The sequence below is a fragment of the Bubalus kerabau genome, chromosome 2 (assembly GCF_029407905.1).
Source record: "Bubalus kerabau isolate K-KA32 ecotype Philippines breed swamp buffalo chromosome 2, PCC_UOA_SB_1v2, whole genome shotgun sequence".
Lineage (NCBI taxonomy): Eukaryota > Metazoa > Chordata > Mammalia > Artiodactyla > Bovidae > Bubalus > Bubalus kerabau.
Genome location: NC_073625.1, coordinates 117,744,909 through 117,772,065, shown reverse-complemented (window position 1 = coordinate 117,772,065; position 27,157 = coordinate 117,744,909). Strand labels below are relative to the sequence as shown.

General features: G+C 36.5%; 1 protein-coding gene across 4 annotated transcripts in view; it reads right to left on the bottom strand.

Annotated features, from left to right (window-relative positions):
- Positions 1-7,264: 7,264 nt before the first annotated feature.
- The window catches only part of PAK2 (p21 (RAC1) activated kinase 2), a 97,593-nt gene continuing 77,700 nt past the window's right edge, over positions 7,265-27,157 (bottom strand). For all 4 annotated transcript variants that reach the window (XM_055568587.1, XM_055568588.1, XM_055568591.1 and 1 more), the window contains exons 11-15: positions 25,700-25,817; positions 23,537-23,636; positions 21,107-21,303; positions 11,592-11,729; positions 7,265-11,141 (exon numbers count right to left, since the gene is read on the bottom strand). In XM_055568587.1, the coding sequence (XP_055424562.1) occupies positions 11,055-11,141; positions 11,592-11,729; positions 21,107-21,303; positions 23,537-23,636; positions 25,700-25,817 (640 nt within the window). In that variant the 3' untranslated portion in view covers positions 7,265-11,054. The remainder of the gene's footprint in view (positions 11,142-11,591; positions 11,730-21,106; positions 21,304-23,536; positions 23,637-25,699; positions 25,818-27,157) is intronic.

Here is a 27,157-nt window from a genome sequence, read left to right as displayed (position 1 = left end):
AACAGTGGCAGCAATGCCCTTTAGAGCAAACTCAAGGGCAAAGCAAAACCATGGAAGCCATTTATTTTGGGCAAGTGGGTCATTTCTGCTCCTGCTCTGGATGGCTGCCTTGCCTCAGCTAAGCTAAACCAGTCACTCCATAAAGAATTCATAGCAGCTACTTGTGGTCTTTTCTGACTGATGTATAACTAAATACGTAACAATGCATCTATATTTAAATTGCATTTAAGTTTTCATAAGCTATGTAAACAATGGGCTTACAAGGTGCAGTGATAAAAGAAATTGTCTGCCAATGCAAGAGACACTGGTTCAATCCCTGGGTTGGGAGAATCCCCTGGAGTAGGCAATGACAACCAGGTAAAGAATCCACCTACAATGTAAACAATTACGTTCCTTCAAAATCAGCTATCCAGGGGCTTCCCAGGTGGCGCTAGTGGTAAAGAACCAGCCTTCCAATGCAGGAAACATAATGAGATTCGGGTTTGATCCTTGAGTCTGGAAGATTGATCCCCTGGAGGAGGGCCTGACAACCCACTCCAGCATTCTTGCATGGAGAATCCTGTGGATGGAGGAGCCTGGTGGGCTATAGTCCATGGGGTAACAGAGTCGGACACAGCTAAAGCAACTTAGCATATATGCAAGGACTTCTCCAGTGGTTCAGTGATTAGGAATCTGCCTTGCAATGCAGGGGACACAGGTTTTACCCCTGGTTGGAGAACTAAGATCCCTCATGCCACAACTACTGAGCTCATGCACCACAGCTAGAGAAACTGGGCACTGCAATGAAAGATCCCACATGACCCAACAAAGACCTGACACAGCCAAATAAATTTTTTAGAAAATCAGCTATCTATACAACTGAAGTAAGGCCTACTGAGCTGAAAGTTGTTTCAAGTTAACTCCCTAGGAGTTGTTGGGAAAGGCTGAAATTCCAGCTGGGTAATTACCGAGCAAAATAGCCTCTCTGACCCTTTCTCTTCTGAAAATGAGTTTAGTATCAATGGAGACAAAGATGTGAAAGTGGATGCCATACACTGAATGTTTTTGTCTCCCCTAAAATTCATAGGTTGAGACAACTCCCAATATGACTGTATGAAGAGGTGGGGCCTTTGGGAGATGATTAGGTCATGAGGGTGCCCTTGTAAGAGAAACCCCAAGGAGTACCTTTGCCTCTTCCACCATATGAGGACAGAGTGAGAAGCAAAGCTATACATTAGGAAGAGGGACCTCACCAGATACCAAATCTCTGGCACCTTGATCTTGGACTTCCAGCCTGCAGAATTGTGAGAAATAAGCTTGTTTATAAGCCACTCAGTATATGATATTCCATTATAGCAGCACAAACAGACTAAGAAGAGTTATAAAAAACTGAAATTGTGTATCTTCACATGCAAACTCTGGTGGCTACTGCTGTGTACACCCATTTCCCCTTTCTTATCAAGTCTGCTTTTGTCTGGGAAGCAAGAGCTTCTTAAAACACTCTTCCCCAGAATCTCTTGCAGCTAGGAGATGCCAAGTAAGAGTTATGGCCAATGAGACAGGAGCTAAGGGTTTCTGGGAACATGTACTTTACTGACATAGACACTACTCCTTCCTGCTTTCCCCTTGCCTTCTGCCCATGTTTCTTCTTCCTGCCTGACGTGAAACTGGAGGTGGAGCAGCCATTTTGCATCTGAGCAGCCAGGCATAAAGATACAGGCCTACATGCAGAGAATGGTAGAGTCAAAATAAGGACGGACTCCAAGTACCTGATGGCACTGCTGGACTCCATGAAACACAAACCACCAGTGGACTTTCTTTGTGTGACTTACTGCTTGTTCATTCACTCTTGGGTACCTGTTACTTATAGTAAAATTTACTATAATAGATATATATAAACCAATTCCCAAAGTATGTTTTTTCTTTAAAAAACCCCTTTCAGGAAAATGATTATACAACCTATAAAACAGAGTGTATCATACTCCAAGTTGGGCAATACTACAAAATAAGATATGCAATTTCATAATATCCAAACAGTGATGTTCTGGGGCTGTCTTCACATAATACTTGCAATGTAATTTCCTTAAGATGTATTATCCATACATTTTTCAAAAGACGAAATACGGGGAAAGGGCAGATGGCTCTGTGCAGCATTCTGAGTTCATTAGCCCCCTACCTGCTACTGCATTATCATAAAAGACTGTCCAATGAGTATGGTTTTAAAAAGTGATAGATCACACTTATTGAATGCTTAATATCTGCTAAGCACATTCCAAGCATTTTATGTGAAACTAACTCATTTGACCCTAAAAATAAAAATCCCTATGATATAATAAGCACTTTTTATCACCCAAAACAAATAAAAAGAAAACTATCACTTCACCGTAGCATGTTTAGTACACAGTCTACTAATATGGTTACTAATTAAAAGCATAACTGGTTCTACCACTGGCAGTAAAATTTAAAATTATACACTCCAATTTTATTTTTATTTAGAAGAAACTCCAAACAAATAACTGTATGATGAAACCAAGTTTAAAAAAAGCTTTAATAAAGCTCTGTTTTACAGTGCTTAGTGATGGACGAAGAAATGTGCAGCAAGAAATACTCAAGTACTTAAATTTGTGTCAAGACCAGGGTCACCTGTGCTTTGTCGTTAAAATAAATATTGAAACAGGACACACAGTGGGGAATATCAGTAGTAAAATAAGCATATACGAAAGGAAGTGGAAAGTATTAATATTTGATTGGCTGACAACACAAGTTATATGAAATTGGCTGATCCATGTAGCACCCAACAGCCCATGGCCTAAATTTATTTTTCAACGATGTCTTGGTTTTCGAACATACCCCAAAAGATCTACACATGAACAAAAGAAAAGGTAAAACATTTACATACTTTTCATATCATCAAGAAGAGTGTAATGAAAACTGTAGCAATGTCTATAGTAAAAAGTCAAATGGTTAAAGTTTTTTTTTTAGAGTTTATTGAAAAACAAAGCTCTTCAACAAAGTTACTAGCAGCAAAATTTATAGTATCCTAAAGAATAAGGAATACTGAATGTGATTAAGATGTCTTCTGGCTTCAACCACAAAACTCCTTAAAGATTTTAAAGACAATATATTAATCAGAATCAGATTGTACTGTTAGATAGTCTTTAATCTTATGGCCCAGATCAAATATAGTTTTTTGAAAATGGTGCACTTCTGTTTTTAAATATAGAAGTCAGGGTAAAGTAGTTAAAAAATTGAGAGAAACATTTTTTGGGGCAATGCATTCATAGCAACACTATGTATCTACAGATCGAAAAATGAAAGACAAGAATGTATCTGGTACTGTTACTCCATTTTGATTGTTAAAAAAAGGGGGGTGGGCAGCACAAGGGTAAATTTTTTCACCTGTTACAGAACATACACTGGGATCTGTGGATAAAAAATAATGAGATCTTTTTTAAACAAGTATACCAGAAATTATACATCCACATGAGTGCTGTTCCTTTCAAAATAATCAACTTGGGTTACAAATTTATACAAAGGCTATCAATATATACTGAACATATTCTGTTTTCTATAGACAATCTTTTTAGTCTTTTCCTCTAACCAAAAACTAAGATGCATAGGTTAAAATGTTATAATCACTGTGACAGGCTATATAAATCTCTTTAAAAAAAAAGAGGTACTCATCAACTCTTAATTTCTGACTAAGAATTTATGCCATTTTTAAGGCTGAGCTGGCTTTCCTCTATCACTCTGCACATTCCTAGCTAAGTCTTTCTCCTCTAGGTGCCCATGTTAATATGCTCAAGAACAGAAACACATTTCAGAGCTAAAAATTATCAGCAAGGCAAATCTATTACTCAAATGTACACTGCAAATTAAGTTCTGAAGAAATTTTTAAGAATTTGCTCTTTTTATCCTCATCACTCTTCCTTCACAAATACTAAATTTACCAAGAGTTGTTTGCATATTTTATATTCAGTGCTGAAAACATAATCCTACTGATTAAAAGCTTACCAAAGCTACACCTACATCACATTCTGAACCTTAGCCTCAAATAAGTATCTAGTCACAACATTTTTAAAAATCGATGAATGAAAGTCCTCTACTTTGTACAAAGGAAGACTGATAATGAGCGGAATCATGGAAATCCTCAAATACACCAGCAAGCACATTAGTTACCTGTCGAGGAAAGTCATCTTTTTGATGTTTTGAGAATATTGCAAATTCAGTGATTCTGAGACACTGGTAAGGGTAGTTTCAAAGACATGCTGATGGTAGCTGCAAAATGATAATGAAGAGAAACAACAAGTCTGGTCTCCTCTTTCCAGCATGCATTTTTTTGCTGAGGGTTAGACAGAACAGAAGGACAGGTAAAAGGCACAGCAGAGTTAGGATCAAAGTGGCTTGGAGACCTAGGAGGTGGCAGAATACTGACAATGGGTCCCTGGTGAGGCTGGTCGCCAAGAGGGAAAACATCTTTCACTGAGACCAAAAGGAAGACAAAGACAAAAACCCACAGAATTTTGGCTGTAAGGGAGAAGTTAAGTGTTGAGATGGTGAGATAAAAGGGTTGGGAGTCAGGTGATAGACAGTTTGGAGAAAAAAAGAGAAAGGGAAAAAAAAAAAAGACCTAGGAGTGAAATGAATGAGTAGTGGGCAGCACCAAGAGTCCCACTGAGAATTAAGAAAAATCAATGTGAAATGTTTAGTGTAGTTCCAGATAGTGTTATATTTAAGAGTAAACAATTCCAGAGATAATTAAAAAAGAAAGAAAGAAAAAAAAAAACCTCTAAAAAAAAAGACCTATTTTGGCTTGAATATTTGTGTCTGACCCTGAATTCATATACTGAAGCCCTAGCCCATACTGTATTGAAATTTGGAGATGGAGGTCTTTGGGAGGTCACTAAAGTTAGATGAGGTCATGAGGGTGAGATTTTATGATGAGATTAGTGTTCTTATAAGAAGAGTATATACTCTTTCCAAGTGTATATACACAGAATGGGGTTCAGGGAGCACACAGCAAAATGATGGCCACCTACAGGGCAAAAAGTCTCACAATGAAACTTACTTTGCCAGCATCTTGATCTTCAACTTTGAAGTCTATGGGACTGTGAGAAATAAATTTCTGCTGTTGAAGCCACTCAGTATATGATATTTTGTTATGGCAATCTGAGGTAAGGAAAAACTCTTTAATACACCGGGGGTGGATACTGGATTTATGAAACAAGATCAGAAACCTATAAAAAGATCAGAAAGGAAAAATGACCTTTTGGAAATTAAAAACAGGAGGGAGCTCCCTGGCCCTCTAGTGGTTAGAACTTGGTGCTTTCATTGCCATGGCCAGGATCAGCCCTCGTTGGAGAACTAAAAAAAATCTCACAAGCAGCACAGTGTGGGTGAGAAAAAAATTAAAACAAGAAGCAACAGGTGATATATGTTCAAAAAAGGGTCAGAGATAAAATCAAGGAAATTCTCCCAGAAAGTTAAAAACAGAAGGCAAAGGGATAGAAAGCAGGAGAGAAAGATAAGAAAAACAGGAGATTAATGCTGGAATGCCAGAAGGAAATAACACAGAGAAAATGTGGCAATTATTAAAGAAATAATATAAGAATTCACCAGAACTGAAGAAAATTAGTCTTTATCAACAAGGCCCGCCAAAAGCTAAACATACAGACCCTCTCCAAGGTTTCAAGGTAAATTTTCAGAACAAAAACTCCAAAGAGGCAGAAAATGAGTTATATAAAAAGATGTTATCAGAAATGGCAGGTTTTACAGATAAAGTAGGGACTTCAAAATTCTCTAGGAAGATGATTTCCAACCTAAAATCCTATATTATCGATTAAATCTGAGACATTTTCAGACTTGCATGCAAGGTCTTAAAAATCTTAACCCATATGCACTCTTCCTCAGGACACTAATGAAAGATGTACTTCTCCAAAATGAAGAATAAACCAAGCAAGAGGAAACAAAAATTCTAAATTCAGTCGAAAAGTGAAACAGTCTCAGATGCCAGAGGGCAGAAGGCCTGGAAAGCAAGAGACCAAACTGAAGCCCTAATCAGAAAAAGGAACAGTCCTTATCCGAGACATTTAATTGCATAGAAAACAGCCTTTAGAGGGCTTTTGCGATGAGTCTGGAAAAACTTAGTGATGGGAACATAGAAACTTTCAAAGGAAACGAAAGACAAGATTGACAATAAGAAAAGCAAAAAGCTGAACAAGAAATGACATATGGTGATGATAAATTACTCAAATGATCAACACTCCCACATAGTATTGGGTTAAAAACTGACCACTAATCAAATTTTGCCACCCTTCTTAATTGGGAGAGTATAGGGAGTAAAAATGGGAAAATGGCATGGTAATCAAATTCTCAACTGTAATAGTAGGAAGCTTCTAGAAGAAATATCAAAAAATACCAGTATAAGTATATAATTTAGAAATCTGAAAATTAATGCATGCTAAAACCAGTTAAAAGTTAAAAGCAGATGCCTCTGTGGAGCAGGATTCTGCAGTGAGGAAGCTAACAGCTGAGGACTGGCACTGTTTATGATGACTCTCCTTAAAGATTATCTATGCATATTATTTTGCTAAAAACCTAAAAAAAAAAATGAGGCTTAAAAAAGACCTTTCCCTTCATTATTCTACTCCTCTTCCTCCTCTTCAAAAGATAAAGCTTATTTAAAAATGATTTGCATAAAAAATAATTCTCTAATTTTAAAAAGTCACAGATTTCAAAATAGTAGTAAAGCATCCTACAAATAGTGCTTTTCAATCAAATCAATCGCCCAGGCATTTTTAAACTTTTCTTAGACAAACGTTTTGAGCATTTGCCATAGTTAAAGAAATACAGATGTCAGAATAGCACTAAGAAGTTTTATAATGTAACAAATATATTTTAAGCAGTCATTGCCTACATCCTCATACTTTTTTACATACAATTTTGTTTTTTCATCCTGAACTCTATAATGCATCTGTTCTCCATGTTAGGATATCCAACATTCAAATTAAATGTGTATAATGAAGTGATGCCTTAGAACACTGCACGTTTCATTTTGAATAAATTTATTCTGAACCTGATTTAGAAGAGGGGAGGCTCATGCTTATTACTCAATGATTTCCGAAAATCTTTCAAATTTGGAGCTCTGTAATACAATCATAGTGCTGTGACACGTTTAAAAAATAGTCATCCTTAAAAATACTAGAATGTTCTTTGAAAACCTATTACATATATTCTTTTAAGCTACTCTAATCTTAAGAAAGAATTAAAGTTTATGAAAGGGAAAATGAACGTTAAAAAGTTTATTTCTAGCCCTGAAAGAACAAAATTATTGAACAAGGTCATCAAATACAGCAGTTAATGTCAATGTAACAATTAAATAATTGAATGGGATTAAATTAAAAATAAGTCAATATAAAATTTGAAGACAAAACAGAAAACAAGTTACTTTCACTTAATTCCATTTCTAGCTACCAAAAAAAAAAAAAAAAAAAAAAAAAAACACCCACAAGACATTCCTACCAAAGATGTTCAGTTTCAAAGTTAATTCTCTGCTTAACACAGAATGAAAGTATGCTTGACAAAATTATCATACATTTTTTCTCTCCATTTGGCAACATTCTAGAATTGTGAGTGAGAAAGACTTCAGTTCTCTCAAGGCCAGGCCGGTGCTCAGTTCTCCTTTGTAATCCTCACAATATTTACCACGGCGTCTTTGTCAGTGTGGTCAATAAATGTGTTAGTGAGAAATAAAATCTGTGTGTGTATTTTCTTTTTCCCTTTCTTACACATATTCATATACCTGTGGGGAAAAACTGATTTTAACTGTTTCTCTATTGTGGGAGCAGTTGAGACAAGGAAGACAATCAGCTTTTTATATTACTATGAATTTCACTATAAAAAACCTCAAAGAAGTTGAGGACTTCAGCTATATTCTATAATGATTTTAGACATTTCACTTGATATGAATCTCAGTATGTTTTAAAATTTTTAGACTAAAAAACTAATGCAAAATTTTTAAGCACCCATTTTGTTCTAATTAGAGCCACTGTCTGATCAGATCTAGAATTACTCCAAACTAGAATACAGTATATATAAACAAATATGCATTTATGTGAGCCCTACAAAGAAATACTCATAGGTAGTTTTAAATTGCTCATTAAAGGCACAGGGTCATTTAGGACTGTGGTAACTAGATACATCTTAAGCAGCTTAATATTTATATATTGAGGGAAAGAGAATTTATATTACGTGCCAGGCACTCAACACATAAAAGACAGTTGTGTTAGCCTTAGTTTCTGATGCTAGCACAATCAGTCTACTTGTTTTTTTTACTATTCTAGGTAGGATAAAATATTCAATATTTTCATGGTTTCCCAGATTTAACTGTCCCTAAAAGCAGCAAAAGGAACAGGAGGAAAAAGAAACTTTTAGACTGCCAGAGAGTCTGAAATATAATAAATACTATAGTAATATTGTCTTAACAACAAAGAAGACTACTAAGATAATTTTTAGATTTAAATGAGAATTTTCATTCTAAAGTAATGACAAAAAGGGTAAATACAAAAGGCAGTTATTAAGAAAAAACCATGAATCTTGATTCAGATATAATTTTTCTTGCAACAAGATGTGAACATTTTAATTTAAAATTAATAAATCACAATTCTGTATTGCTTTTAGGATTAAGATTATTCAAAAATGACACAGTTCAGAATTAACCAAAGTATATTTCTATTACAAGTTAGTTTATCCAAGTAAGTAAAGAATAAACCACAGTGTAGCTCCCTTAACCTAGGAGTCAGGTTTTAATGATAAAGTCCGTTGCCAGCAATGGACATGCAGGTAACCATTAGAGAAGTTGTAAATACAAACCCAAACTGCTTTTATAAACTGAAAAGATCTTTGTTGAGTCACAGGCAAAAAAACGGGGCACTGGCACTGCATCCAATTAATATGGTCTTTATGATTTATGTATACAAGTGCCTTCTAGAGTGGTCATGAGGATCACAGTCTTGTGTCATTTAGTTGGTTTTCTATTTCACTGGTAGCATCTTCTTTATTATAATCCATCCAGACAACTATTTACAAAGAATGTCCAAATCTGGAACTCAAGAGACACTGTAGCTTTCCACCAGATAAACCAGCTTTTTCTGTAATTTAGTAATAGCTGCAAAAGGCCAATATAATCCAGAGAAAAATAAAATCAACAATCAAACTGAAAACAGAGACCATTAAGTGCTTTAGATACAAATTCCATGAATTATTTCACTGTTTTTGTGTAACCTTCCAACATTGCATTACCAATTTAAAAAAAAAAAACAACCACCAGCCATTTCTATCCTTATACCTATATCTTAACACAAATATGGTGGGAATGATAGGAAATAAAACTCTATTAGTTCTCCTAATGCACTTCAAAACATCAAAATTATTTTTATTCACAATTCATACTATTGCAGGATGGCAAGTAGGTGTGAAGTCAATTATGAGAGAATGGTGGGAATAAAAAGCCAGAACCAAACCAAAGATTTTTCTCTTTTACATGGCTCTTGCCATGTCAGAAGGGAAATACTGCCTTCAAAAGTCAAACAATTGAAATGACCAGAGAAGAGGACAGGAGAGGAAGGGAGAAGAGTGGGCACTCTAATAATTAATGCTACAGGTCACAGACCTTTTTTAAATCTTTAAAATAAAAACAGTATTGTTATTAACAAGCACATTTCATTATTCCTTCTTTCTCCAGTTTTTTACATGAATATTATTTACTTATTTGAAAAAAATCAAAAGTAACTCAACATCTCAAATGACCCATGAATTTACTAAGAAGCACTTTGTCACTTAAGTTCTCACAGACAGTAGAATGCTGATAATGGGTTGGGAACAATGTTTATCACAAATCTCTCCAGTTTACTGGTCAGAAGCTGCATCTCTAAGTAACTAATATTTCTCTTCCATGAATATAATCTTATCTAATTATTTTAGAGCTCACCAAGGTTCAAGTCTCTCACTTTGTCTCTGTTAACTCCAAATATTTTTCACCTTTAAATGGAAAAAAATAGTTAAGTTTTAAATTTTAAAATTCAATGGTTATTATATTATTTGCCATGGGAAGGGAGAGGGAGGAGTAGGGTGAGAGAGGGTTAATTAAAAAACAAACAAACTAGCTAAACTTACAACATATACAGAAACTTATTTCCAAAATGAAGGGGGGAAAAAAAGAGGGAAGAGGAAAGTAGTGGCACAAAGTCCTAAAGCAGAGTCTGAGGACACGGGAAAGAAAAAAAAAAAAAACCCTCTAAGAATGTATAGTCAATGGGATTCTTTTTTTTTGTTTCAATGATTTAGTTATAAATATAGATTATTAGTCTTCTCTCTATACATGTAACAAATGCCAAACAACTCACTACCATGAAATTTCTAAAACTGACTCTTTCACATTTGCTAAAAAAAAAGGTAAAAATCACATACTTTTCTTCCCTTCACCTCAAATTCTAAACTGAAATATTACATGTAACTATAGCTGGTTCTAACTTCTATACAAAGTTAAACCATACGGAGTTCCTTTGCCAATATGAGGAGCTACATAATTTCCATCACACTTGCCTCCAATTTAGGCATAAGAAACACTTCTTAAAGCAATTCAAAAGGAGAAAGTCAAGGAAAAAGAAAGCTATGAAGAAGAGAGAAAAGAAGACTAGCAGATAAAACAAATACTCTGAAAAACTCAAATCTGCCATTCAAGTATTGAAAACACCCCAAAAGGGACAATGAATGGGATCTATTATAATGATATCAGAAAAATAAAATGCAAATCTCAAGCATGATAAATGGCCCTGACGGGCTTTCTGCACAAAGACGTAAGGCTAGTGATTCAGTCCACAATTCCTTTTGGACCCTAAAGTTGTCATTCTGTTTTGCAATTTTTTCTTGGTTGTCTTCAGGAAGTAGTAGTTTATTTTTTTTTTCTCCAGGTTATGCAGACCATTTCTTTAAACCCCAAAAGAATAATAATTTTCATATATTAAAAGACTTCTTTTAGAAAATGGAAAAAAGAATATGAGGCCATGGCAATGATGTTAACGGTTACTCTTCATTGCTTCTTTAGCTGCCATAATCAGTGGTGTCAAGCTGGATAATGGCTTGGCCAGTTTCAGGAAGGGATGCTGCCAGAAAGAGCAGGAAGAAATGAATGTGTAAATGTCACAGAAGCTAAATATTTTTTTTCAAGTAAGCCCTAAAGAGTATTTTATAGATCATAATTTATTTAACAAATATTTCAACACCTATATAAAAATCAACATAATCAATACATCACTTTTATGGTTGAAAGTGTATTCTTTTTAGTTCTTCCAGTACTACAAAAACTCAGTTAAATGATTCAGATACCCATAACTGCAATGAACTGGTGTGAAAACTGGTAATATGTAAAAACTCATATTACTATTCCAGTGTTATGGATATTTATTCCCAGCAGATAAAATCCAAAAATTCAGCAGCTGCCATGCTGCTGGTGATAGAAGAACAGTGAAATATACTTATTAACCCTATGAAAACTTTCTGGGGCTATTCAAAAAAGACAACTTCCCCCCAAATAGTTTTATTTCCAAACTCACCTGTAACAATTCTCTGGCTGAACCCCTTTTCTCCACATCCATTTCCAAACATCGATTTAAGAAATCCCGAAATATTGGGGAAAGCTTCTCTGGATTCTGAAGTTCTGGGGTTCCATTAGTTGCTATCAGGTACAAGGCCTAAAAACACAAGAATAATTTTGACATACTTGAGATAGTTCAACAAAGTGAGAGAGTACTTTAAAAGTTACTTAAAGACAACTGCCATATACACTAAAGTAATGTTCTTATTTCTACCCATTTTGGTTAAATATTTTTAACTTTATATTTAGATGTTATATTTCCCTGACTTCTTTTTCAAAATTATCTTCACCCTTTTCTTTTTTTTTGGATTACAAATGCACATTGGCAAAAAAAAAAAAAAAAACCTACTATAATACATAAGGGTATAAAGAAAAATGACCACAATTTTACAATTAACAAATAGTATCTCATTTATCTTTCTTAAGATTTTTCCCCCAAGTTATACAACAGTTTAAAACAATGAGATTTGTTGAAATCTTTTCTAAAAAATTTTAAACTAGCTACATCTGTATAACTATAGATAAACAGATGGAACACAGGATTTTTAAAGCAGTGAAAATACTCTTTAAGATACTTTAATAAAGGACACATTATTCAGTATACATTTGTTCAAATCCATAGGATATATGACATCAAGAGCGAACCCTAATATAAATTATGGAATCCGTAAGATAATGATGTGTGAATTTTAGGCCATTCTGTCACGTCTGTAGTGCTATCTCATTTTTGTTTTAGTTCATTGAAAGTGAAAGTGAAGTCGCTCAGTCGTGTCCAACTCTTTGTGACCCCATGGACTGTAGCCTACCACACTTCTCTGTCCATGGGATTTTCCAGGCAAGAGTACTGGAGTGGGTTGCCATTTCCTTCCCCAGAGGATCTTCCCAACCAAGGAATGGAACCTGGGTCTCCGGCATTGTAGGCAGACGCTTTACCATCTGGGCCACCAGGGAAGTCACATTTAATTCATTAGCAACTCACTAATGGATATATGCAGGTCAGGAAGCAACAGTTGGAACTGGACATGGAACAACAGACTGGTTCCAAATAGGAAAAGAAGTACGTCAAGGCTGTATATTGTCACCCTGCTTATTTAACTTATATGCAGAGTACATCATGAGAAACAATGGGCTGGAAGAAGCACAAGCTGGAATCAAGATTGCCGGGAGAAATATCAATAACCTCAGATATGCAGATGACACCACCCTTATGGCAGAAAGTGAAGAGGAACTAAAAAGCCTCTTGATGAAAGTGAAAGAGGAGAGTGAAAAAGTTGTCTTAAAGCTGAACATTCAGAAAACAAAGATCATGGCATCTGGTCCCATCACTTCATGGAAAATAGATGGGGAAACAGTGTCAGACTTTATCTTTTTGGGCTCCAAAATCACTGCAGATGGTGATTGCAGCCATGAAATTAAAAGATGCTTACTCCTTGGAAGAAAAGGTATGACCAACCTAGATAGCATACTGAAAAGCAGAGACATTACTTTGCCAACAAAGGTCCGTCTAGTCAAGGCTATGGTTTCTCCAGTGGTCATGTACGGATGCGAGAGTTGGACTGTGAAGAAAGCTGAGTGCCGAAGAATGGATGCTTTTGAACTGTGGTGTTGGAGAAGACTCTTGAGAGTCCCTTGGACTACAAGGAGATCCAACCAGTCCATTCTGAAGGAGCTCAGCCCTGGGTGTTCTTTGGAAGGAATGATGCTAAAGCTGAAACTCCAGTACTTTGGCCACCTCACACGAAGAGTTGACTCATTGGAAAAGATTCTGATGCTGGGAGGGATTGGGGGCAGGAGGAGAAGGGGACGACAGAGGATGAGATGGCTGGATGGCATCACTGACTCGATGGACGTGAATCTGAGTGAACTCGGGGAGTTGGTGATGGACAGGGAGGCCTGGCATGCTGAGATTCATGGGGTCGCAAAGAGTCGGACACGACTGAGCAACTGAACTGAACTGAACTGAGTGATATGATGTTGAACATCTTTTTACCTGACTTGTTTGCCACACGTGGATATTCTTTGATGAGCTCTTTGTTCAAATCTTTCACTATTTTTATATTAGGATGTTTTCCTTGTTGAATTCTAAGAGTTGTTTGTACATTTTGGATAACACTCTTTTTAACAGATATGCATTTTAGAAATATTTGGATATATTTTCCATATTTGTGACTGGTCATTTCATTCTCTTAATAACGTCTTTCTCAGAGAAGATTATTCCAATTTTAATGAAGCACAATTTATTATTTCACGGATCATACTTTGGATAAAGTATCAACCCAAGGTCACCTAGATATTCTACTGAATTATTTAAAGATTCTGTTGTATTACCAAAACGCCATCAAAAAAAGGATATCAGTTGACACAATCAGTATACGAGGGCGTCCATTTCCTTGTTACCTAAGTTCATTTCTCTTTACATGACATTTCTTTCCAAATTTTCATTTAAAAATTTCATTCTAAGAAATAATCTCTGAGCTAGCAGTTATTTTCAAGTTAAGATCGTAACACTGTTATGAGCTTCTACACTTTCATCAAAAAGGATTAAGAGGGAAGCCCATACCTATGGTTGATTCATGTTGCTGTCTGACAGAAAACAATGAAATTCTGAAAAGCAATTATCCTTCAATTAAAAAAATAAATAAATTGGAAAGAAAAAAAAAGCAGTTGCATTAGGTACTTCTCCTCTCCAAATACTTAGTAACGTTTTCTCCATTTTAGGGTAAATCTTATTATACTCCTTATCTTCATTCATATTAGTGATTATAAGCAGCCCAGGTCTCCCAGTCATTCCTCAGTTTCCCCATTCTAATACCCATTTGGTTCAGCATATTTCCCTTTCTGGGTCAAATTTTTTCATATAGTTCTCCCTGCCCCTCTGCCTCAACCCCAAATACTTTTCTTATTGAGGCCTGGCTCTTCCAGGAGGACTGGGCCTCACCCACAGTGCTCTCCACACCTCTGTACTTACACACCTGAGCCTGGAGACCAGTGTTCCTTTGGCTACTCACTGCCTCTTTGAGCTCTCTCCCTCCTACTCTGCAATTTCTGGGCTTTCAAACTCATATCTACTTTTCCTTGTTTTAAACATCTCCCAAACACGTGTTACACTGTTATTAACTCTAACATGACTCATATTCATGGCAATGTCAGTATACAAAGATGCTTGTTACGGTTCCGACCAGTCTTCTTTGATGTTCTTGTCCGTTCACCTGCCTCCGCCACACACATCCCATGGTCACATGCTATAACATCAGTACCAGTAACTGCAACTATTGAATCTCAATTGTACTCCACTTCCTACCTTTTTCACTCCTAGCTCCCCAATGCCAGCAATTCTTTGACTCCAATGGACTTAAATTCTCACTGATTTTCCAGTGTCTATCATCCCTTTCACATGATCACTTCTTTGACCTTCTCACACTTCATAGTATTCACTTGGCTAAACATGGTTAAACTTCTGCCTACATCTTGCCTATACCTATGCAGCTAAGTATGGGGGAGGAAAAAGATATACCCCTGCTACTGGCATCAGTAACCTCACAGGGGCCCTTAGGGCTTCCAGCATTCACATTAGACATCCCTGTTTCACTCACTCTCCCCCTCTCCTGTCTCTGTTTCAAGACACCAAACATTACATTCAGTTGTCATGTGTTCCAAGGCTCCTCTTGGCTACAGCAATTCCTCACTTTCTTTTTGACAACTTTGATAGTTTGGAGGAGTACTGGTCAGGTTTTATATTGTATGATGCCTCTCTACTGGAATTTTTCTTTATTTTTCTCTCATGATTAGACTGAGATTATGGCTTTTGGGGAAGAAGATCAAAGTTAAAGAGTGCCAGGGCTTCCCTGGTGGCTCAGTGGTAAAGAATCCGCCTGCCAATGCAGGAAACAGGTTCAATCCCTGTGTCTGGGACAGTCCAGGAATATCCCTGGATAGTCTGGGAATATCCCACGTGCCGCTGAGCAACTAAGCCCATGTGCCACAACTACTGAGACTGTACTTTAGAGCCTGGGAGCAGCAACTGTTGAAGCCTGCGCACCCTAGAGCCTGTGCTCCGCAACAAGAGAAGCCACTGCAATGAGAAGCCCACTCACTACAACTAGAGAGCAGTCCCTGTTCACTGCAACTAGAGAAAAGCCTGGGCAGCAGCGAAGACCCAGCACAGAAAAAAATACATCAATCAGTAAACTAATTTTAAAAAAGAGTGCCATTTTCATGACATCATATTAAAGGTATATACTATCAGCATGATTTACCACTGGTGATACTGAGTTGATCTAAGCCTGGTTTAGGTAATGTTTGTCAGCTTTCTCCACTGGAACGTTATTCCTTTCTCCCCATTTTCAAACTGTGCTCCTTGGAAGGAAATTCTGTTTGCAGCCTACACTTAAGGAAAGGGGACTTGGGCTCCATCTCCTTTGAGGTGGAATATCTTCATACTTTATTCGGAATTCTTCTGAATGTGAGATTTGTCTCTTCTGCCATATTTAGTTGATCACTTTTGTCGTTTTACATACACATAGGCTCTTTCCTTCTGTCACTGTTTTATTTTTTTAAGATACTTAGACAAGAAAAATATTGTACATATATAGCAACATAGTTACTACTTCTCGTGCTCTTCATTTCCTTGTGTGGAACCACATTATCTTTTTCTTTCTGCTTAAAAGACTTCCTTTAATATATCCACTGGTGATAAATTCTTTCAATTTCTGTATGTCTGAGAAAACCTTTATTTTACCTTAGTTTTTACAAGATTATTGGCTGTAGATTTCTTGGTTGACTGGTTTTTTGTTTTAAAGCTTTGTAACTTATATCGAACACATATGAGAACACCTAAAGTTGTCTCACAGCTCATTGATACTATTTCATTTTTTAAGAAATTCATTTCAGTCCTTATTTTTCATATTAAGTTTATTATTACATCTATGATCATTAAATCACGAATCTATATTATATTATCTGCCATTAATACAATCTCAAACTCTCTAGTTACTACCTAAAAGTTAGATTTGAATTAAAAAAAAAAAACTTTCAAATGTCTCTACTTAACTCTTTTAACATCTGGAATGCAACTATTAAAATTATTTTACTGGAGAAGGCAATGGCACCCCACTCCAGTACTCCTGCCTGGAAAATCCCATGGACGGAGGAGCCTGGTAGGCTGCAGCGCATGGGGTTGCTGAGGGTTGGACATGACTGAGCAACTTCACTTTTCACTTTCATGCACTGGAGAAGGAAATGGCAACCCACTCCAGTGTTCTTGCCTGGAGAATCCCAGGGATGGGGGAGCCTGGTGGGCTGCCGTCTATGGGGTCACACAGAGACACAACTGAAGTGACTTAGCAGCAGCAGAGGAAGGTACAGGTTCTCATTTCCCAAAATATTGTTTTAACCCATTTGACACCAACACCTGACCTGAACCTACATTGATTGATGCAAAGCTGTTTACAATCATCATGTACCTTTTTTACCATGAATATTTCTAACAGAAATATTAAAAATAAATAAATAAATAAAATTATTTTAATGATCTTGTACATGAATTCTTTTATCTGTGTCAGTTCTGGGGTGGTTTCAATAGATTGATTTTCCCCTCATTATGGGTTGTATTTTTCTGCTTTTTTAAACTGCCTGGTATACTCTGACTTGATTATTTCAGTGCTTACTGCTTTTGAACTGTGCTGCTGGAGAAGACTCTTGAGAGTCCCTTGGACAGCAAGGAGATCAAACCAGTCAATCCTAAAGGAAATCAACCCTGAATATTCATTGGAAGGCCAGATGCTGAAGCTGAAATTCCAATACTTTGGCTACCTGATGTGAAGAGACAACTCATTAAAAAACAGCCTGATGCTGGGAAAGATTGAGGGCAGGAGGAGAAGGGGATAACAGAGGACGAGATGGTTGGATAGTATCACTGACTCAATGGACATGAATTTGAGCAAACTCCAGGAGATGGTGAAGTACAGGGAAGTCTGATATGCTGCAGTCCATGGGGCTGCAAAGAGTTGGACATGACTGAGTGACTGAACAACAACTAATTAACTTATAAATACAGATGTAGCACTTCCAAAAAAAGTTGATAAGATGGCTGGATGGCATCACCAACTCGATGGACGTGAGTTTGAGTGAACTCTGGGAGTTGGTGATGGACTGGAAGGCCTGGCATGTTGCAATTCATGGGGTCGCAAAGAGTCGGACACAACTGAGCAACTGACCTGAAGTTGAATATATCCTAAAAAACTAGGATCAATGCTTAACTATGCAGCGCCTCAGGATGCAAGCCATATCTCTTCTATTGTCTGTCTATGCCCGTTAGACCTGGTGACCTGATCTCAGAGCTTTAAAAAATTCTACAGCTAACAATTTTATATTTCTATCCTGGATCCCAGATTTCCACATTCAACAGCCTATTCAATATATCCACACGGACACTTGGATATCTTAATAGGCACCTCAAACCTAACATGTCCAAAACAAGTTAAAAATGTTACTTCCTGATCTGGCACCTGCCACCTCCACTTCTCTTCTCTACTTGCAGTCTTCTCCATTTCAGCCAAGGAGAACCTCAGTTTCATCACTCCAATTGCTTAGGCCAAACTCCTAGGGGCATCTCTCCCTCTCTGTCATGTAGGGTCTCCTTTCAAAATACATTCAGAATCCAACTACTTTTTCCAGCCTCCCCCAACACCATTCAGGTCTCAGCTATCATCATTTCTTGCCTGGATCACTGCATCAGCCTCCTAACTGGTCTTCCTGCTTCTGCCTTTGCCTCTCTTGAGAATCTCTTCTCAACAAAGTAATCCCATCAAAATCTAAGAGTGATCCTGTTAAAACAGAAGGAAGATCACTTTCAGCTCTCTATTCAATACTCTCCAACAGTCTCCTCGTCTTACTTGTGCAGAAGCCAAAATTCTTCAAAGGCCTACGGTACCACAGTTGGCTTCATGTCTTAACTGATCCACCTTTTTTCTTCTGCTGTGTACTCAACTGTAGGCTAGCTATGCTGGAATCCTTAAGGATCTTTGAATACATAAGAAATGCTCCTGCTTAGGGCCTTTACACATGATGGAAATGTTCCTCCCTTAAGTAACTGAGTATCACTCTCTTATTTCCTATGTTCAAATGCTTCCTCAGTGAAGTCTCCGCAACCACTCTTCGGAAACTGGACACTTGACTCTCTGCCTACCAGCCCCAGTACTTAAGTGCCCATCATTTAACATATTACATATTATTTCTATTTTAAAAATTGTCTTTCTCCTCCTTCTATAGTGGCAGAAATTTTTGTTGGTTCTTTAAGACTGTACCTTGCATAGCATCTTATTGATCTGTGTCTTGAGCAAGTACTCAAATCAGTGTTTGCCAAACATATGAATGAACCAGTCTGGGGGTTTTAAAAACTGTTCTGCAGTGTTTTAAAATTAATCACTTCTATATAAGTACTTTAATTGCTCAGTTGAACTGGAATCTCTGCAAGAGGATGAAAAGCACTAGGAAAATGAGCATCAAAATCCAACACAATCCCGACAGAGCACCTTCTACATATACCCATCACACTGGCCTCTGTAGCTCATTTTACAGCATGTCCAACTTATTTTGAAAAAAAATTTTTTTAATTTCTGGCAATAAGTCTGTAGTCATGTATGGTAATTTAAAACTTTAAAATAATTACTTCATTGAGATGTAATTCACATCACCCTTTTAAAATGTACAATTTAAGGTCTTTAGTATATTTGCAAGACTATACAGCTATCACTAATGTCTAATTGCAGTATATTTTTATCCTTCCAAAAAGAACACTCACATGTATTACATTTCCTCCTCTCTTCAGTTGCTGTAAACCACTAATCTCTTGTTGCTATGGATGTGCCTGTTCCAGAGACTTCATAGTCGGTTGATCCTCATTATTTGAGGATTCCATATAGGTGAATTTACCTGTTCACTACAATTAATCTGTAACCTCCAAATCAATACGCTCAGTGCTTCTGTGGTCATCTATAAACATCTGCAGAGGTTAAAAGCAGCATACTGTTCAGCATTCCTAAGGGCAAGAAGGCTATGATGTGCCTTATGGAGAAAATGTACTGGTTTGATAAGCCAAATTCAAGCATGAGTTACAGTGGCTGTAAGTCTAACATGACTGAATCATCAATATATATTAAATAAAGTGTATTTAAACAGAAATAGATATAAAGCAAGGTGAGGTACTGATCAGTTGACAAAAATGTGACTTCCTCTAGAAGCAATGGTTCAGTATTTGTTAATTCAGTGTTTGCTGTTTTATAGAACCTAACCACCCTACCACAAATGAGTAATCAATGAACTGTAAAGGGAATCCGACAATATGTAATCTTTTATATCTGACTTCTTTCACTTATCATAATGCCTTCAAGGTTCAATGCTGCATGTATCTGTACATCTTTCCCTTTATTAAGGCTAAATAACATTCTACTGTATGGATATACTACTTTTGTTTATTCACTCATTAGGTGACAGACATTTCCACCTTTTGGCTATTATGAATAATGCTGCTATGAACATTTCTGGACAAGTTCTTGGGTGAATATATACTTTTAATTCTCTTGGTTATTTACCTAGCAGATTAACTGCCAAGTTACATGGTAACTCAATGTCAATTTTTAAAGAAACTGTCCAACTGTTTTCTAAAGTGCTGTATCATTTTACATTCCCACTGGCAATGCATGAGGGTTCCGGTTTCTCCAGATTCTCACCAATACTTATCATTTTCTGCCTTTTTTATTACAGTCATTCTAGTAGGCATGAAGTGATTTTATTGAGGTTCTGATTTGCATTTTCTTAATAACTACTGATACGGAGTTATATATGGTAATGTAAAAGAAGGAAAGAAAGAGGGGAGGGAGGGTGGGTGGGAGGAGGAGAAGGGAGAAAAGGAGAAAGGGAGGAAAGACAGGAAGGGAAAAAGAGAGAAAGAAGGAAAGTTGGAACTCTACCTCAGCTGCTGGAACATGAAACCGTTTAAAGTCTACTGACTTCATCTGTTTCTGGGGACCCTCACTCTTTGTCTGAATGTGGCTTTAACACTGCCATCTACCCAGCCTCCTCAAAGATGGGATCCTGCTTTCCTCTTTGTACCTGGGGGTACAGAGGCCAAAGTTCAAAGTCAATAACCTGAAGGTTGTATCTAGAGTCTCTTAACTCTACAGAAAACTGAGCAAATTATTATTTATGTGCAAATTTAAGAAATAATATAGCTTATCAAAAAATTACAAACTCTTTAACCTAACACATTCAACTCAATAACTCAGAAGCAAATACTTTCTAGATATAGAGTGAGAGAAGAGTCTGGGCTTTTTTGGGGTTTGTTGTTGTTGTTGTTGTTTTTAATCAATTTTGTATCCTAAATCCTTGGCCAGTGCCTAGAATATGCAAGTTCTAAATTAATGATTCAAAGAAAATTATTTTCTGAAATTAAGTTTAGTGTTTAATTGGTCTTACCCTCAAAGGATTTTCATTGAGGTATGGAGGCTCTCCTTCTACCATCTCAATAGCCATGATACCCAGAGACCAGATGTCTACTTTGGGGCCATAAGCTTTCCGTGTAACCACCTCTGGTGCCATCCAGTATGGCGTTCCAACCATGGTACTCCGCTTACTCTGCTCAGGGGTGATCTGGGCACAGAAACCAAAGTCAGCTACAAAACAAAAAAAAAGATACAAAACATCTTGAGTTAATGGTGTCCATGGGTTGTTTTAGGAGTTTACTTTATATGACTTAACGAATTATATTTAAGTATTCAGTCTCTTAGTTTTTAAGAATGTATTAATAAAGTAAACCAGAATGGGCTTACAGATATTTTGAAATTATACACTCTCACTTTTTAACTTTTACTTCCCAAAAGAAGAAGGTAAATTATTAGGAAGGTTTTTATTCTAAACAATTAATTTTATCCTAAAACTTTTAATAAAAAAGTTGAAAAAGATCTAAAAGAAAAAGTAACCAAAGCTGGACACCAAAACTGTGTCCACTGTCAATCAGGCAAAGGTCAGGAAGTGGACACTACTTTTGAAGAACAAAAACAGAAGCTAGAATTAATAAGAAGCATATGAGTCAGCAAGAGAGCCCAGAAAAAGAACACATTTAAGTGCAACTGTACCCACAAGGTCTTCACCAGCATTACTCTATTCCAACCACCTCATTTTATAACTGAGGAGCAGGATACCTAATTTAGAACCCAGCGTTAATTCAGTAGGAAAGTCAAGATAAGAATCTAGAACCGTTTCCTTCCTTCTACTGTTAAACTCATTCTATTCCAGGTGTAAATACTGTTAACATTTAGGACTGTAAGTTCTGGACTTCTGTTACGCATTTCCAAATATACAAAAAATATCTACAAACTGATTGGTTTATTTTACTTAAATATTTTACTTAGGATACTTTGTAAATTGCTTTTTACAACTATTTTTAGAGATCTTTCTGCATTACTATACTAACCTACCTTATTATTCTAACTACACAACTTTACAGAACATAAAAATACCATAATGTTTTTAACCATTTCTGTACTACTAGATTATTTCAGATATTGTTGGTTTTTCTTTACAAGGTTGCAGAGAACATTTTTGTACTTATTGCTGTGCATATGTTCAGCAGTTCTATAGCAGACAGTCTTAAAAAGCAATTGTTAGGTCAAATCATAACATTTATAGCTAAAATGAGTGCTTATAAAACTGTTTCAAGTACCTCATAAGAAAAAACATACCACATTATAACTTTATAATAGGTACATTTATTATTATGACTTCCATTTTACAAATGGCGAAACTGAGGAACACCAAGATCATTGATCTAGTGAGTGGCAGAGCCAGGGTGAAATATTATCCAAAAAGGTCAAATTTAGTTTACCTGTATATCCACCAAAAATGTATGAGAATATCAATTTCTAGCTTTCCCATGAAAATTACAATTATTAACTATATATTTTGACCACCAAATAGAAACTAAATCCTCATTCTTGCAGTTGAATAACCTCTGAAGGATTTTTTTTTCCCACTTTTTGGCTGGACTACAGAGCTTATGGGATCTTAGTTCCCCAACCAGGGATTGAACTCATACCCCCTACATTTTAAGTGCAGAGTCTTAACCACTGGACCATCAGGGAAGGCCCTGAAGAATCTATTTTTAAAAAGAGATGTTGAAAAAGGAGCCAAATTCTCTAGGCAAACAGAAGAAATAGTTTTTGGTCTCCTGATCCAAGAAATGTCTTGCATTTTGCATAGTTGGAGAAACTTCAGCAGAAGTTCTTGAATCCTCCAGAAGGCATGGTTGGAACTGAGATTATAGGCAGCAGAGGAAGAGAGTTTTTTTTTCCCCCATGACTCTATCATGTCTGATACAGAAGACAATTAGGGAAAGGGGTTTACAGACGATTTTCTCCCTAAAAATGTCATCTCTGACGTCTGGGTCACACAGGCCTCTCCTAATTAGACCACCATCTACCAAATTCAAAGAAAGACGAACAGCATAATGAGAAAAATCAACCCCAACAGGTAGCAGAGACAAATCCAAGTTTATGTTTGGGAGACAGCACCAACATTACAATAGTACCAGGCACTGCTCCTCAGTGTTTTCCATTTTTGGTACTCAGAAGAATTCTCTGAGATAGGTACTATTATTTTCCTTATCATACAAATGAGGAAACAAACATAAACAGATTACATAATTCCACCCCAAATTATTCAGCAAGTAGTAGTAGATCCACTATTTAAACTCAAGCTGTCCAGCTGAAGGTCCGTATCTTTTTACTACTATTCTCCCCCACTCCATGTATTGTCATAAAAATGTTAATAGCAGGAAAGAGTTTTTACTTAAACAAAAGGCAGAAAATTATAAGTAACATAAATGTTATCTGTTCACTTGTTACTCACTAAGTTTAACAGATCCTTCCATGCCCAAAAGCACATTGTCACTTTTGATGTCTCTGTGGATCACTTGATTAGCATGTAAAAACTCCAATGCCTGTAAACACTGAACAGAAGAAAAACACCTATCAATGAAATAGTCCCTGAAAAGTCTAAGGGAAGTTCATATATATTACTTACCTGAGTACCACCTCTAGTATCTAGTAGAAGACACTCTAATAATACATTTACAAAGAAAAAAAATTCTGTCACATGCAAAGTTACAAAAATAAGACACCTTAAATAATTAGATCCTGCTCTTCCTACTCTGTTCTTATCCAGAAACAACTACTAAATAATGTCTTATCTAGTCTTATTTCTGCCACGGGTTATTTAATACCGTAAGAATATCACTTAGTCTTCAATGTTCTCATTTATGAAATGAATGGGTGGGTCAATATGATTTCTAGGCCTGTTCAGGTTTAAATTTAAATGTCTAAAGGTACACAGCACTTGGTAAACACGCACAAGGCTTTTTAGACATCATTTCAGCAGTAACGGGGACTTCCCAGCTGGTTCAGTGGTAAAGAATGCCTGCCAAAGTAGGAGCCACAGGAGATGCAGGTTCGATCCCTGGGTAGGGAAGATCCCCTAGAGGAGGAAATGGCAACCCATTCCCGTATTCTTGCCTAGAGAATTTTAAGGACAAAGGAGTCTGGCAGGCCACAATCCATGGGGTTGCAAAGAATCAGACGTGACTGAGTGATTAACACTTTCACTTTCAACAGTAAAGGATAAACTTGTAATCATTTCTATCTGAATCTGAGATACTCAGAAGTCTAATCAATATAAGACACTGGGTAGTCTGGTTCTCTCCAGTTCTTCAGTGTGATGTAAAATGTTTTCTTCCTTTCTTCTATGGTAGGTTTCACATAAAGCTATATCCATATCCTAGATACTATGCCATATTTCAGAAAGCACTGAGTCGAAAGAGCAGAAAAAGTACTCTCACTTCCTTAAAAGCAGAATAAGGTTAAATTTTTTAAATCTGCTTGCTAAGATTTTTTAATGTAAACCGCATATAAATTGTAACTTGGAAAAAGCTGTGTTTTTATTTCTTACCCACATTAAAGTAGAACAACAAATGAAGTCTGTACATCTTTACAACTAAAAATCTCATTCAAAACACTGCACTACTCAAAGAAAAAAACTAGTACTGTGTCACATTCACCAAGCATTTAAGCAGATTTTTGAAAAGAATAAATCCCCAGAAAAATATTTGTAGGAATAAACAGAAGAACTCTTAAAATAACTTTATACCAATTAGGAATAAATAGAGGAACTCTTAAAATAACTTTACACCAAGTATGAAAAAAAATATTAGAAAAACAAATTAAGTATAAATAAACTCTTGTTTTTATCAACTTTTAAGTGACCAAACATTCTTCATTTTTTCAAACGTTCATTGTTAAGGGATATATTATTAAACTATCATATTTAAAAGTATTAAAAAATTCTTATTTCCATCCTTCCTGAAACAATCAGGAGGAATATCCATTAAATGAAGCATAACTACACCAGAATTAAAATCTTCGAAGAATACTTTTTTAAAAAAAATGCCAAATAAAAGATGAAAAAAGAAAAACATCACATATATTGTTCTTACATGAACAAAGGTTATAATTTATTTATAATTCACTGTAAAAATGAGGGAAGCCTAACCACAGGAAACATAACAGTTGTAAAGAACTGTCACAATTTTGTCCTTTGTGATGATGATTCCTAGGATTCGAAGTAGTGTCTCAGTTTTAATGTCAGTCTCATTAACCTAAGTTTCATCCATAGGAAAAAGATTACACGGAAGAAAGAAAGGCTCATTTTTGGCTTAGATGTAGGCAATGTGACAGAATTCTACTGGCCTAAACAAACAGTGTGCCTCAAAATTCATTAATGAATATCATTTCATTGGTCACCTTTAAGGAAATCAATAAACCCACAAGCAGACATTAATTAATACCTAGGGAGAAGATGTGTGCCACTTTGTCCGTGTTTCCACTGTTGAGTGGTATATTTTTAATGGCACCCACTCTTACCCTCAAAAGTATCCTACTTGAATAAATAAATATTTCCCTTTTTTCAATTCAGTTAACCACATGTTACTGTAACTTATCAAAAAGGGAGCAAACTCACCTCTCTGCACACAGCAGCTATCTGGGCTTCATCCATGCATGTCTCTGTGACAACATCAGTAAGGGATCCTCCGGCCAGGTACTCCATGACCACAAACAATTCATCTCCTACCAGGTAACTAAAAGAGAACATACAAAATACATCCACACTTTCACTTTTTCTAAATACATGGCACTCTATATTGAAGATTTCAATTATCAGACACCCTGATAAAAAAAACCCAGAAAGCTGGTAGCTTTGATAGCTAGGAAGAACACTGAAAAGGTGCTTTGTACCAGCACAGAAAAGCAACAGAAGGTCATTATGATTTTCCTAAATCACTTTAAAATTTACCCACAATTCTAACTTGAGTGTGTACATAGATTATTCCAGTTAATATAACCCTGTATGGTATGAATTTCCAGATGATGGAGGCTTCCAGGAGATGGAGACCTGGAAAGGTTAGGTAACTCATACAAGGTCACATAGCCAGTAGGTGACAGAACCAGAATCTGAAACTAAACACAATGGTTCCAAAGCTTATGGCTTACCTTAACCACCCATGCTTTACTGACTTGTTAAAAGCAGAGAAATGTACCTGGAAAGTTTATTTCTATGAACATGGTCTCCAGAGGTAGGCCTAAAGTCTAAAAGTATGTTTTCTCTTACTCCATTCAAAACAAATTTAAATACGGAAATTAAAAAAAATCACCTATAATTCCCTATCTCCAATACAATCACTATTGTAATTCTCACTTATTTTTCTACTATTCTTCTTTCATTCACATAGACATCCTGCTTTAAAAACAAATCTGTTGTAAGGGAATTTCCTGTTGGCCCAGTGATCAGGACTTCGTACTCTCACTGCCAACCCGTGGGCAGGGAACTAAAATCCCATATGCTGCATAGTGTGGCCAAAAAAACAAAGGCTGTAAAATACATAATTATCTCTTCTATTTTTTGTTCTGTTATTTGACATCAATTCCTAAATTATATGAGGTTTTGATAAACATGTTATTTTCCCAAGACAAAATCTGAAATAAAATTGACCTGAAAGTTTAAAAATTGAGTGGTCAATCACCTCTGTATCAAGACATGAATCACAGCCAATCTTTCCTTAGTGTTTCTGCTCCTGATCATTTGGACTTGTTATGAGCACTAGTAGCAGTGTCCTCCATTTAACTGCCTTCTCTTGATTGCCAACTGATACCTAAGTAGAAAAGGGACGTTCTAAACTGTAACATGGGCTTCCCTGGTGGCTCAGTTGGTAAAGAACGCACCAGCAATGTGGGAGACCTGGGTTCAATCCCTAGGTTGGGACGATTCCCTGGAGGAGGGCATGGCAACCCACTCCAGTATTCTTGCCTGGAGAATCCCCAAAGACAGAGGAGCATGGCGGGCTACAGTCTATGGAGTCGCAGAGTCAGACACGACTCACTGACTAAGATCACAAACTGTAACATGCTATTTTCACCTCTC